Source organism: Merops nubicus, unplaced genomic scaffold, assembly GCF_000691845.1.
Source record: "Merops nubicus isolate BGI_N331 unplaced genomic scaffold, ASM69184v1 scaffold22029, whole genome shotgun sequence".
In the NCBI taxonomy this organism is placed as follows: Eukaryota; Metazoa; Chordata; class Aves; order Coraciiformes; family Meropidae; genus Merops; species Merops nubicus.
In genome coordinates, this window is record NW_008633339.1 from 16,821 (window position 1) to 29,643 (window position 12,823).

The 12,823-nt window shown below is 34.2% G+C and overlaps 1 protein-coding gene across 2 annotated transcripts in view; it reads left to right on the forward strand.

The window, feature by feature from the left end:
- The window catches only part of RFX3 (regulatory factor X, 3 (influences HLA class II expression)), a 54,779-nt gene that overhangs the window by 10,771 nt on the left and 31,185 nt on the right, over positions 1 to 12,823 (forward strand). For both annotated transcript variants that reach the window (XM_008948233.1, XM_008948234.1), the window contains exon 3: positions 6,225 to 6,483. In XM_008948233.1, the coding sequence (XP_008946481.1) occupies positions 6,225 to 6,483 (259 nt within the window). The remainder of the gene's footprint in view (positions 1 to 6,224; positions 6,484 to 12,823) is intronic.

Below are 12,823 nucleotides of genomic sequence, written 5' to 3' on the forward strand. Positions count from 1 at the left end.
CTAGGAATGAACTTTCATCTTACATAAATTGTAATGCATTAATCAAAAATAGCCAGTTACCCAGTAATTCTGGTGTGGCAAAAGGGGGTTTTAACTGCTGGAATTGTCTAAAAATGGCTACTGCTGTTGTGTCCAAACCTCATTCTTCATCAGTACGTTGTACTACAATTTGTGTGGTTTATGTGGGCAAAACACACCTTGTATGCAAACCCAAGAATTTACTCTTATGGTCATTGAAATCTTAACTGTCAGGTCAAAGAATTATCATCAATACAGTTAAAAGTTGTTATCCTCCTAGTACTTCCTAGTATATATGCCTTTTTCTCTGGGATTATGCTTAATCTTTCAGCACCCCTCTGCATATTAAGGTCAATGGCTTCCATCTGAGAAAGGGTTACAGCAAGTTACCACCATCAGAGGTGTTCTTCCTGGAGAAGTACGATGAATGGTGGAGAGCTCTCCATTCACACTGGGTCCACTTGCAGCTATTTTTTATATGTTTTCTAGCACAGTCTACATCTTATTCATTCTTCATTGGTTTCCATTTCCATATTACATCTGAATTTACTATATATGGTGTGGTTTTCATTTGCTGGGTGCTTCTTGAACACTGTTGTTCCACAGTCATGACTCTCTTTGCTAGATTTTTCATCTAGGGTCATAGCTTCTTTTAACAGAACAGTTGTTCGATATTAGTCTGCTAGAGCAATGTATCAGCATTTTAATGATACATTTTATACCACAGAGTTGTAGAAAGCTAAGAAACAAAACAGATAAATTACCATCTATCTGATTTTTCAACAGTTGCTGTTACAGCTAAGCTAGAATAGAGCTCTAAGCTAGCACAGATGAGTCTAGACAAAAGAAGCCTAGCAAGCCCAAGTCTTGAGGTCTTGCAGATTTGGTACAAACCCTGTGACATGTTCCTGTAAGTGGCAATACCATATTTCTTGGACTACAGGTCTGCAATACTTCATGAGAATTTTTAGAGGGTTGTATCTAAGATTCCATTATCCATCTGTCTTACAGGTACTGAAAATGTAAGATTTCTCCTCCGTTTCCATTTACTTCATTCCACAGTTTGCAGAGTTCTCCTGCAGTTGTGCACTGTGTACTTTTATTGCTCTATTTCTATGTCACAAAAGATCTTGAACTTACTGTTGATTACATCAGTTCTTTTTTATTGATAATGAATGCATGTCAGTAACATATTTACCTTAATTTTCGAACGTGACAGATAAAATATCTTTATATGGAATAATGCAACACTCTTTTAGGTAAATATTATAAAGCTTTTTCTGGCCGACATATTTTAAATTATCCATATAAAGAAAATGTGTATGCATAAAGCAGGTTAGCTATTCACTATTACAGAGGAAATTTCTTCCTTTAAATTTTAATTCTCTGGTTATAGATATATTAATTGCCTTTTCATAATGCAGGGTTTTATTTTTGGTTTTAGCAGTTCCATTTGATAAAGGGGTATTGAAAAAAGGAAACAATGACAATGTATTATCAGTTCTTCCATCTGTGTGTTTAGGTCTGTTGAGATAGCTTTTGTGGAAGAAGGTTATTGCTTCATTGGAATTTTATCTGTTATTAAAAAACACTGAATCAATATTCTGGTTACAGGAGTAGATTTCTTTGTGGAAAGGCAGGATATACGTTTTCAAGTAAAAAAATAGATTTACGTTCATCCAAGAATGGAATTTTCCAAGTAGATTCCTACAGTTAGTGATAAGAATTCAGTGGTTAATTATGTATTTTGCAAGACATGGAAGTTGCTGGAATATAATGTCAAGTTAAACCTAATATAAAACAAACAAACAAAGAAACAAACAAAACAAAACACACCACAAATTGCACTTGTGTTAACTTGTCTGGACTTCTAATCTGATTTGACAATTTTTATTCAAGAACACTCTTCACTTCTCAGTTCCTGGAAAAAGAAATAAATCCATTTGGTTTAGATTTTTTTTTTTTTTTAACTAAAACACAGAGTGATGGAAAAAAAGCTTTCAACAAGGCACACATTTCTAAGACATGAATAAAACCAGAGTATCAGTAGGTGATATTTTGTAGGCAAATATAAATATGGAAAGGTAAATCTGTCCTATCAGCTACTTCCTCAAAGAAAATTTGGGGCCATGATCAGCCTGTGTAAATTACTGAGACATGATGGGATGGCAGGAACAGTGATTGGTAGTAGTCAGTAGATCAGATTCTTAACATTTGGATCGAACCAAGTGATAGGCATAGCTGGGGATAAGTTATATCCCGTATGTGCATGTGCATATTGAAAACTGAGGACCACGATAAGGTTTACTTTTTCTGTGCTGTTGTTTCTGTCTCCTTTTTTCAAAATGTCAGAGTGCTGAAGAGACAGAATTGTGTCTAGATGTTAAACTCAGTAACATTATGTTAGCGTGTAATATTGCACAAGACAGTACAGTTAATTTGTGTGGTAATGCTGGGGTTTACTGAACTTAGAAATTCTCCTGTCATGTACTACAGAATAGAATTTTCTGACAACTTTATACCACAGCCCCATGTGTTTTATTTCTAGCATTATATTTTGCAAATCATTATAAAGTGTGTGTAAGGAATGTTGGGGTGGTGCTTTGAACTATTTGTACCTTGCAATCCTAGTCTAACTTGTGCCAGTCTCATTAATTTCCAGTGTGAAATCTCAATATTGAACACACATTCTGGGGTTGCTTAATCTAAATTGAATTCACGTAGTGTGTGACTGTCTGACTGTGTAAAATTAGCCTGTAGGATAGACATCATCTAGCTTGCACAGCCTTCTGGAAACTAGGATTCTGCAGTCTAACTACTTAGACTTCAAACTTGTTAGTAGCTATGATGAACTTTCTCATGCCACAGTCTAGTAAACACTGACTTTCACAGTATTTCGATAGAAAGAACTATTAGATTCTACTGCCTACCTTGTATCTCAAGCCACAGTGTGTCACCAGTGTGACCAGAAGACACTTATTACACACAGGTTAGTCCCTAGATTATCTTTATATGCAGCTGTTGAAGAAAAGATGAGCTAGGAGAGCTTTTACAACCTTTGCAATGGGCAAGAACTGACTATATGATACTTTTTGGATTATCTGAGAATGTATGACAAGTTTGTGCTACAAGTGCTCACTTCCTTGTTTCAAGTTGTCCTTTGTGTGTGTCTAAAGGAGAGAACATATTTTCGGCTTTTCTACAGTTTTATGTTGAGGGGTCATGTTCCCATGTACAATGACCTTAAAACCTTTGAGTCATTGCTTTCCAAAACCTTATCTCATTCAGCTGCATTTTTAATTTCCAGATTAATGGAAGTAGTTTGTATTTTTGTTAGGTTAAAATGCTCTTGGCTAAGTTGCAGTTATTATTGCATGTAATAATACTGGGTTTATCTCACTTTTAATTACCTTGTTGATCTCTATGGTTAAAAGTGCTTAATCATCTCCAACGATCAGGTATTCTACAGGAACCTGCTGGTTGTTGGAACAAAGGAAAGAGTGTTTATCTTGGAATGTGACCCATTGGTGTACCCCTGTGATTGCTCTTAATCCATTGATATGGAGTACTGTTACAAGCAGATGTAGGTGTTCTGATAAAATCAATCTTTATTTAGAGACTGTACATGATAAAGATCTAAACAAGGTAGAAGCAACTAGCGTTTCCTTTTCTCTACCTATCCCACACCAAATCTGTGACTTCATTTTCTAGTGAAATTTTTAGCCTCTCTAGGGTTTGCATTGCTTCAAAGAACTGCATCTTCAATTCCACTTCTGCAGGTGAGGTTTGTTCTCACATCTTTTGGACAGTCTTTTTCTTCTAGCTATACCTATTTTTACTGTCAACAATGGCCTTGTCCTTTTGCTCCTTTCCTTACTGATACCTGATCCAGATACCAGGTTCTTCTTTCCTGTTTTGGGAGAAATTGGTATTCAATCTCTTGACGATCATTTAATTGAATTGTTCCCTCTGAGCTTCCATCACTACATTTTCCTAAATTGTCCTCTGCTGCATAGCACTGTTTGCATTTTGCACATGGTGTGATTCTGGGACAGGTGCAACACCAACTCTGGTAGTGGTTACCTTGCTCATCACAAGATAAACAGTATCACAGTGGTATCACAAGGTAACATGATACCTTATCTTGATAAAACAGATTAATCAAGACCTGCACGATACCCAGACAGATGAACAGGTTATTACAAGGCAAATATCAATAGATTTTAGCTCTCTAAATGAAATGTTAACAGATTAACTCTCTGCTCGAGCATTAGTCCCTAAAAGAACTGTTTTGCTTTGTTTTCAGTAGACTGCAAGGCATTTCTTTTAGATTAATTTCGAGTTTCTTGCAGCTGATCTTGAGGCTTCTGAAAGACTCAAAAAGAAAAATGTTTAAGTAGTTTAAGGAAGGGTGAGAGCAAATAAAGTAGCATGAGGCTTATGAGACATTTAGGATTTTAAAACTAAAGTTTTGGAGTTTCTGAAACTCTCTGGAGAGGAAGGCAGAAACTGTTGTAAACATAGTTAATACAACAGAAGTTCTGACATTGATTTTCAATAAGGTGCTATATGTTCTTCAGTTATTTGGAAGCAATGGTTTTCTGAATCTAAAGGAGGAATCATTATCTCAGGGTCCATTGTTTACTAACTAATTAATCTTGTGTAAGTTTTCATAATTTAAAAAAAGTAATTAACTGTGAATTGCCATGACCTTTTCTATATATTGGTAAGAAACTAATCCCTGGCTAGATAAAAGGGGGAAAAAAACCCAAACAAACCAGCCTGAGTTCAAGTTCCTGGATAGATGTATTAGCAGCCACTTTATTACATAAAATGTGGATGCTGCTTCCTTCTCTTGTGTTTTTGGACAAAAGTGTCTTAATTTTTTTTTCTTGAACTCATTTAGTTGCATGGTGTTGCATAATTTTGTGTTTTGTTTGACTACTAAAGGAATTGGAGACTTACGCAACTCTGTGTTCTCTGAAGCGTAATACTTCTAAAACGTATTTACTTGGCCTAAGTGCCTCTCAGCATGTGCAGCTCCAAGTTAATGGACAACTTTCAATTTCTAAATGGTGTTGCCTGTTGGTTACAAGCAACATTACAGATTTTTTATGGTTAAATAGGAAAAGTAGTGGTTGCATCAACTGACTGTTTTTTACCTTTTTGCCTTTCTGTTATCATGCCTGCCAAGATACAAAGCTGTAGCAGTCAAGAAACAGGATAAGATTTCCAAATACTTTTACCAAAAGGAGGAATATGGTCTTCAAAATAATGAATACTATTTATTTAACAGCTTTAAAATACAGTGATTTAAAGGTTAAGTTTAGTGCATGGGAACAAATACACGTTCAAAAACTATCAAGAGATCATAACTATGAAGAGTAATGATTCAAGAGAAGTGATTAAGAATATGAAACTTATGATAAAAGGTTTCAGTGGCTGAACAGTTTATTAGGGTAAACTGGTTAATGAGGCATAAGTTTATCTTAGTTGAAAGTGCTTAAAAAATGTTACTGTTGCATATGTTTAACTTCTTTCATCTTTTTGCCCTTTTCACAAATCATAGTTCTGTTTTGGCTTTATTTCTTAAATACAGGGGGCAGGTTTTTTTATCATAACATGAATTCATGTTCCATTTTGAATTCACCCTTTAAAAATAACTGCATTTCCCAAAATACCAGTGAACTCAGAATTCCAAACTTTGGCCAAGAGCTTTAATGAATTTAAAAGCACTAGATAACATAGGGTACTTGAACACTGGACTCTCTTGGCTGACGTTTGTGTGAATTCTTTGTAGTTTTGCAAAACACACAGGATGCAAAACGTGTTACATCTGACTAAAATGCAAATTGTAGTGTTAGGTTGAAAAAAAGTTAAAAGAGCTGGAAGCTTTATAAATTGCTTTGCAATATATTAATAATTGGATGAGCTCTTTCTGCTTGTCTTCTCAATTTTTGTCAGAACTCCCTTCTCTCCGTCTCTTAAGGTAAGATTGAAATTTTTTTCTCTAAGGTTTGGTGGATACTCGGTTTAACATTGAATTAGTTATTTAGTGCTTGGACTTAATTTTTACTTTCTGAGGAGGCCAATCTTACTTAATTTGGTTATAGCTATTGTACATACATTTTTAGAATTATAACATTTCCCTCAGCTAAATGTACTACACAAATAATTCCTTCTCCTTTTGTTTTCTTTTCTTGAAGCCGATCGACGACTTATCCTTACACAGAAACCCAGATGTACAGCCAAAACACTGGCGGAAATTATTTTGATACTCAAGGAAGTTCTGCACAGGTGACAACAGTGGTCTCATCTCATAGCATGGTGGGCACTGGAGGGATTCAGATGGGTGTCACAGGAGGACAACTCATTAGCAGCTCAGGAGGAACCTATCTGATTGGCAATTCAATGGAAAATTCTGGTCATTCAGTGACTCATACAACGCGGGCCTCCCCAGCGACAGTAAGTATTTCAGACTGACACAAAGTCTTTGAGACCAGTGTCTTAGTTGCTCGAATGTTCTTGTAGACTGGCACCTTGTTGTGACACAATGTATAGCAGTATTATGTTGTCGGAATAAGTACTACGTAGCACTTTTTGTGAAATAATAAATATATACGTGTAAATAAGATACAGGAGTAAGAACGCTGTGAAAACTTAAACATGAAAGGAGACCTTCTCCTTGACAGCTTGCAAATACTTGTATTTCATGGGTTAAATTTTGGCGTTAAGATAATATCAGTGAAGGCTTTGGGATTTCTCACATAGTAGTTTGTCTGAGCTGAGTATTTGTCAGGTTGGGAACTAAACCAAACTCCTTTAACCCTTTGTATTTTTTTCTGAAAACATAAGAAAAACACAGTGTTGTTTGGTGTAACTGTGTTAGATGTAGATATTAAATAATATGGAGATAAATAATGTACAGATAAGTATCTGTAACTTCCCTGCATTTTTTTTTTGTTTGTTTGCTTGATATTAGTGTAGGTTTTCTAGCTTATCTAAAAATATTTCCAATTGTTCAGAATACTGAGGTTATTACCTTTTAACACCTTGTTCTTAGTACCAGTCTCCAAAGTCTGTTCCAGATTAAAAGCTTGTTGTGGAAGTGTTTTACAACGCATTCTGTTACAACTGTGATAGATAATATCTTGAACACTGAAACAAACACAGCACTTTCCCTTAAGAGCTTCTCTGATCAGCCCTTATTTCAATTAGGAAAAGGGGTTCCTACCTACCTAGTCCAACTGTGCTGCATAGCCCTAATGAATACTTTGACCTAATTCTTCCCTGTTCTGGTTTGGATGTAGAGGTTTGTAAGTGATGCGGAAGAGAACTGTGAAACAGAGAGTAGGAAGAACTGAAAAATATAGTAAAGGAGAGAAAGCATCGTTATTGATACAGATTCATCACTACTGAAATGAGCAGTGAAATTAGGGATCTTTATTTTTAGAAACCAATGTAGCAAGTAAAAGTCTAATATTCTTCTATTTGGAATTATGATGAAGATTTATTGGATAATTTCGATGATCTGATAAAATCTTATTATTTTTATTTGTAAGATGGTTGGTATGGATAAATACAAAATTTTTGTACAATGTAAAATACTATTAACTTACTGAAAAACTGTAGTATTATTTTCTGAGAAGAAAAATCTCAAGAGTCATAATTCGTGAATACTATAAAAATTAGCATTACAGTGGGAGCTTTCAGCTAGCAACACAAAATTTTGTATTTAAGTTACAAAATAAGAGTGTATAGTAACAGTTGTTTGTATTTTACATGACTTTAATAGAAAAGGAGTTTCTGAAAAAGCAGCATTCGTCTTTCAGATTTGTTTCATTAAAATCAAGATTTTAACTTCACTGTTTTCATTTTTCCTCTAAAGTACTCTCTCACTTTATTTATTTAAAAGGTATTTAATGCAATTTTCCAGCTCGCTTTGATTGCCAAGCATAGGCAAAATGGTTTTCTATACACAGAAGTAAGGAGTAGTCTTCTAGATGGAATGAAATTTGAAAATTGATGTTTCTTTAAACACCTAAACGGCAATGATGTTCCTGTTTTCTTAGTTGTTTAAAATTGCTCTACTGTTAAATACGAATACTGCCTCTTCTAGAGATCATGCTAGTTTTCTCCTTAACCAGATAAGAACAAATGCATTTTTTGTGTTTTGCACATGATTCTATAATTTTTGTTCTATTCACTGACAACAGAATTCAGTCAGTGGAAATACTTAACTGAATGTGAAATCAAGTGAGGCTTCAAAGCATGCAGTAAACACAAATGAAGAATAGTAGACTTACTTCAAATTTCAATATTCCAGAATTATTTGAATATTTGAACATAAAATCTGTGGGTGTATTTTAAATTTAAAAGAAAGAAAACAGGAATATCAAAACTCCATGCAGTATTTTGAAATTTAAAAATGGTTTTGATTTTTTTCCCCCAAATTAAAAGTAAAATTTGCTGAAATTTAACAAAATCTAAGGTTCATACCTACAGCAACACCGTTCTCATGCTTCATGACTCAATTAAAAAAAAATGGTATATCAGCTTGCCTTTAAGAGTAGAAAAAAAAATACTGCTAATTAAATTACTATTATTAAATTGCACCTTTAATGCCGTAATAGTTTCCTCTGCTTTTTAGGGTGCTATTTATTTTCTATAGTATAGTTCTGTAAGCATGATACATTAGAATATATCAGAAGTACATTTTTTGCAGAGGAAGTGGAACACAAGACACTTTTAGATTTTATAGTTTTAGATTCTTGGTGTGTATAGTTCAGATTCAAGAGTCAATTGAAACACAAAAGGTTCAGATGCAACTATAATTTTAAAGCAACAAGTCTGTTTTTATTAAGGGGCATTATTAAGCTATGCAAAATAGAGCAATGTAATATTTTATTTGGACTGCACCTTAGATAGTTAGAGCTTGTTTCACATGTGATCCTCATTTGATTTTTACTATCGTAATGTTTTTCATTCTTGTACAGATAATTTATTGGAGTCTTCAAAATCATATGTACTCAAGCTGGTTTACTAGTATAATACTCAGAAAATAATCCCAAATTCAGAATTGGTTTGGAGAAATTTCATATGGAGAGAAAGGGTATAGAAATTAATAAGAATTTACTTACTAACACGTGGTCATCACAAACTCCCTTTACTTTTATCATAAAAGTATTAGTTCTGTTTACTCTTTTCAACTGATAACTTCATTTGTTTTGTTGTTATCCACCCTCACTGACCAAATTATTAGCTTCTGTAACAAGCAAATTAATTATATTATTGCTGTTTATCTAATTATGATACATCTAGTTTAGGTTGAAGGAAACAAACAAAACAGTTTCAGATTAGGAATCGAATGTGTAAAATAAGTCTATTTTGTTAACTGTCTTGGAAATGAAATTTAAAACTCTTAATTTTCACCATGTATACTATTTGGTTTATACAGAATTCAATAAAAGAGACTCAGAGACTTTTTACTTTAAGTCTATCTTCACTTTGTTTTATATATGATTTAATGTAGTTCTGAGTTGTGCTTTGGGTTTAATAGAGAGATAGTATTTTGTTTGTAACATTTCATTCATTTTAATTTCTGTCAAATGTTCATACATGAAAGGTGCCCTGCTTAAGGTATAGCAGGCAATAGCAGTGTTTTTATAGCCAAATACTACTAAGTGTGCACTATCAAAGTTATTCCAACATGTAGTGGTTTATGTTGGTGTGCACGAAGAACATCTGTTACCATTTTCTTTACTCATTTTGTTTCTATTGATTTCATTGCTTCTTCACATTATATCCTTTTCTGGCCTATTAAACTACTTCTCTAGATAATAATAATAATTTTTTCAATAAAACACAAATGTGTAGATGATATGGTTTTCTATAGAAGATATTAAGTAGATAAACAGCTTTCAAAAATGACCATTTTCATGTGAATATATGTGGATTGCTCAAGTATAAATTGTGATTGCATTGAACAAGAAGTGATCTACCCTAGCTAGATGTCTATTTGACAGGAATGTACTTGCTGAAACCTGTATGAAAAAGTTGTCTGATTGATTTATTGGCAGCCATTATTAAAGAAGAGGCAGCTGTGTTTAAAAGACTAACTAGAAAATTGGATTATCACATCAATAATTAAATCCAATCCAAATTCCAATTTTTTTTTCCTATGTGTAAATACCTAAGGACTGTTCTTGTGATAGACCAGGATGATCTAATCAACATATTTAATATTACAAGCTTAAAAAATTCATATAGTTTCTAGTAATAAATGTGTTGTGGTTGTCAGCCAGTCAGAGGCTCCTGTCTCTCAGTCTTGTTTTCTAACAAGTTTTATGGCTGATCTGCAGTTCCAGTTGTCATTCGTCAGTCATTACCTGCAATAGGAGGTCTCCACTCATGCTATTTCAGAAATTTATCCTATTTTAGTGCAAACATCAGTATGCATAAAAATATAAGTGAAATTATTATGGCTATAATGCATTATCACAATTATTATTCCTAGTAGTAAGCACAGTGTGCAAAATTTGCTCTTAACTTTAAAGGGAGGATGGTGCCTACCCAAAATGTGTCATAGATAGTGGAGGGAGAAGGATAACAGTAAATATTACACCCCGATAATATAATTTTAGAGGAAGTAGTATAACTATTTTTAGAACAAAAAGTAACAAATATTTAAATGGTCCATTAAAGGTGGAGGAGTTATCATTTGGAAAACAGTTAGAGGTGAGATTTTATTTATTGATCTCTTTCTCCAGAGAAGAACTTTTCCCTCCTCCATTTTCCAACTTTTATGGTAATTTTTATTTAGCATAGACCAAAAATGGAAGCTGTACAAATTTTTTTGCTACAAAGGATCATTTGGTCAGAACTCTTATACTGGAAAGACACGACTTCTTCAACTGAGTACAGTGAAAAAGCTATACATTTCCAGATACAAGAAGGCAGATAATATTTTTTTTAACTCTTTCAATTGAGTCACAAGAATGGTTAATCATTACTACTGCTAAAAAAGCCTTTTAAGTGGTACAAAGTAACTATAGAGGTGGGATGTTTGTAGGATTTTGGGGAGCTTGTGCCTTTATAAACCTCTATCTCCAACACTTTTCCTCCTGCTTTGGTTTCTCCATCAGCACTGTGGAGCCCTGTGGGTTTTCCCTCTTTCAGTTTCAGCCTAGCAATTTGACCGAAATAGATAGTCTTTCTCTGCCTTTTTGAGCGCCTGGCTGCTCCAGTGCAATGTCTTAGGCAGAGACCATGTTTGAAAATGGCCACTGGACCTCTCTTTTAAGCCTGTCTTGCCGTAAATGTTTTCCAGATTTGGTTTTAATAATAATCTGAATTAAACTTTCCTTCTAGCTTCTCAGTTCTGATTTTCTGGTGTGAGTAATTCCAATGTATTTATATGTGGTTTTCAGCGTTAGGTGAAATTTATCTGTTTTGGAAGTCCTTATAATCAGCTTAACAAGGGATTTTTCCGTTTTCCTTCAAGCTACCAAATATGAGGAAAATGACCACAGAGAAAAAAATGTTTAGGATCTCTTTGAAAATAGATACTGTACAGATGAGGTATACAACTAGACGATCCAGGGAAGAGGTGCTGAATTGGTCAGTTTGACGATATGTTTGGGAACTTGCAGCAAGGAAGATAAACATGGGCAGCAATGGTTCATTTGCAAATCTGAGGAGAAAGTAATCTGACCAACACTCCAAAATAATTTTTTTTTTTTATTTTTCCAATCTGCAGCTGTTAGGTTTGCTTTTTTGCCCTGTGTTGACTCCATATAGTCTTTTTTCTAGAGAACATACTGTATGCATTAGTCAGTATGAATGCCTTATGCATTTGCAGCACATATTTTGACCAGTATCTGTTATGTATATTAAACATGGATGTTAAATTTACAAATTAACCAATATTAGGAAAATACAGCTTTTATCTAAGTTTTTTTTTTGTGTTTATTAGCATTCTTTTAAGTTCAGCAAGTGTAGAATACCACACTTATTTTACATCTTTTTGTGTTCTTCTCTTCCTGCATATTTACCTTATTTCATTCCGACAGACTTTTAAAAAGTATCTTTTTTTCTGTCTCTCTTCGTAGTACTCTTTCTTTTCCTCCGAGCAAAATTTTGTAGAGCCTGTTTACAGGGGCTGCTACTGCTTTCTCTGTTGTGAGGAATGCAAATCTTCTAGATTTTATTCTTACAGGTCTAAAGGCTAGGCCTGAATTCTCTGACTGTGTTCAATACTATTTCATTTTCAAGAGTCTTCTTCCTGGGGAATCCTGTCTGCCTAACACAACCTCTGGGATAAGTTTCAGAAAACAGTGTGATATACATGAATACTCTATCCTGAAACATAATTGAAAGCACTGTAAATGATGCATGTTTGTGGCGTCCTAAAAAAGTGAAACCATCCCATTTTTGAAAGTCTTGAGTCCGTTTGTCCTATAGCTTCAGGTTAGTTTATGATGTGTATACATGTTATTTAGGTAAGCACAGTTGTCACAAGTACCCAGGACTTAGTGAGCTGTTCCAATTTAGTCTTTCTTCTATGCATATGATGAATTAGTAGTTCCTTCATAGTGGAGCACATGGTGAAAGCTCCTTTCGAATTTCCCTTCCTTTAAAGCTTAAAAGTGCAAAGGAAGCAGATAAAAGTCATTGTGGTTAGGAGCTGGCTGTGGAGATAGAGAAAGGAGCCGTCTTTTCTGAACACGATACAACAATGTATTCAATTTTAAGATACCACCAGAGGTTGCTTGCTTTGCCACTGGTGGAGTGTGTTTTGAGAATT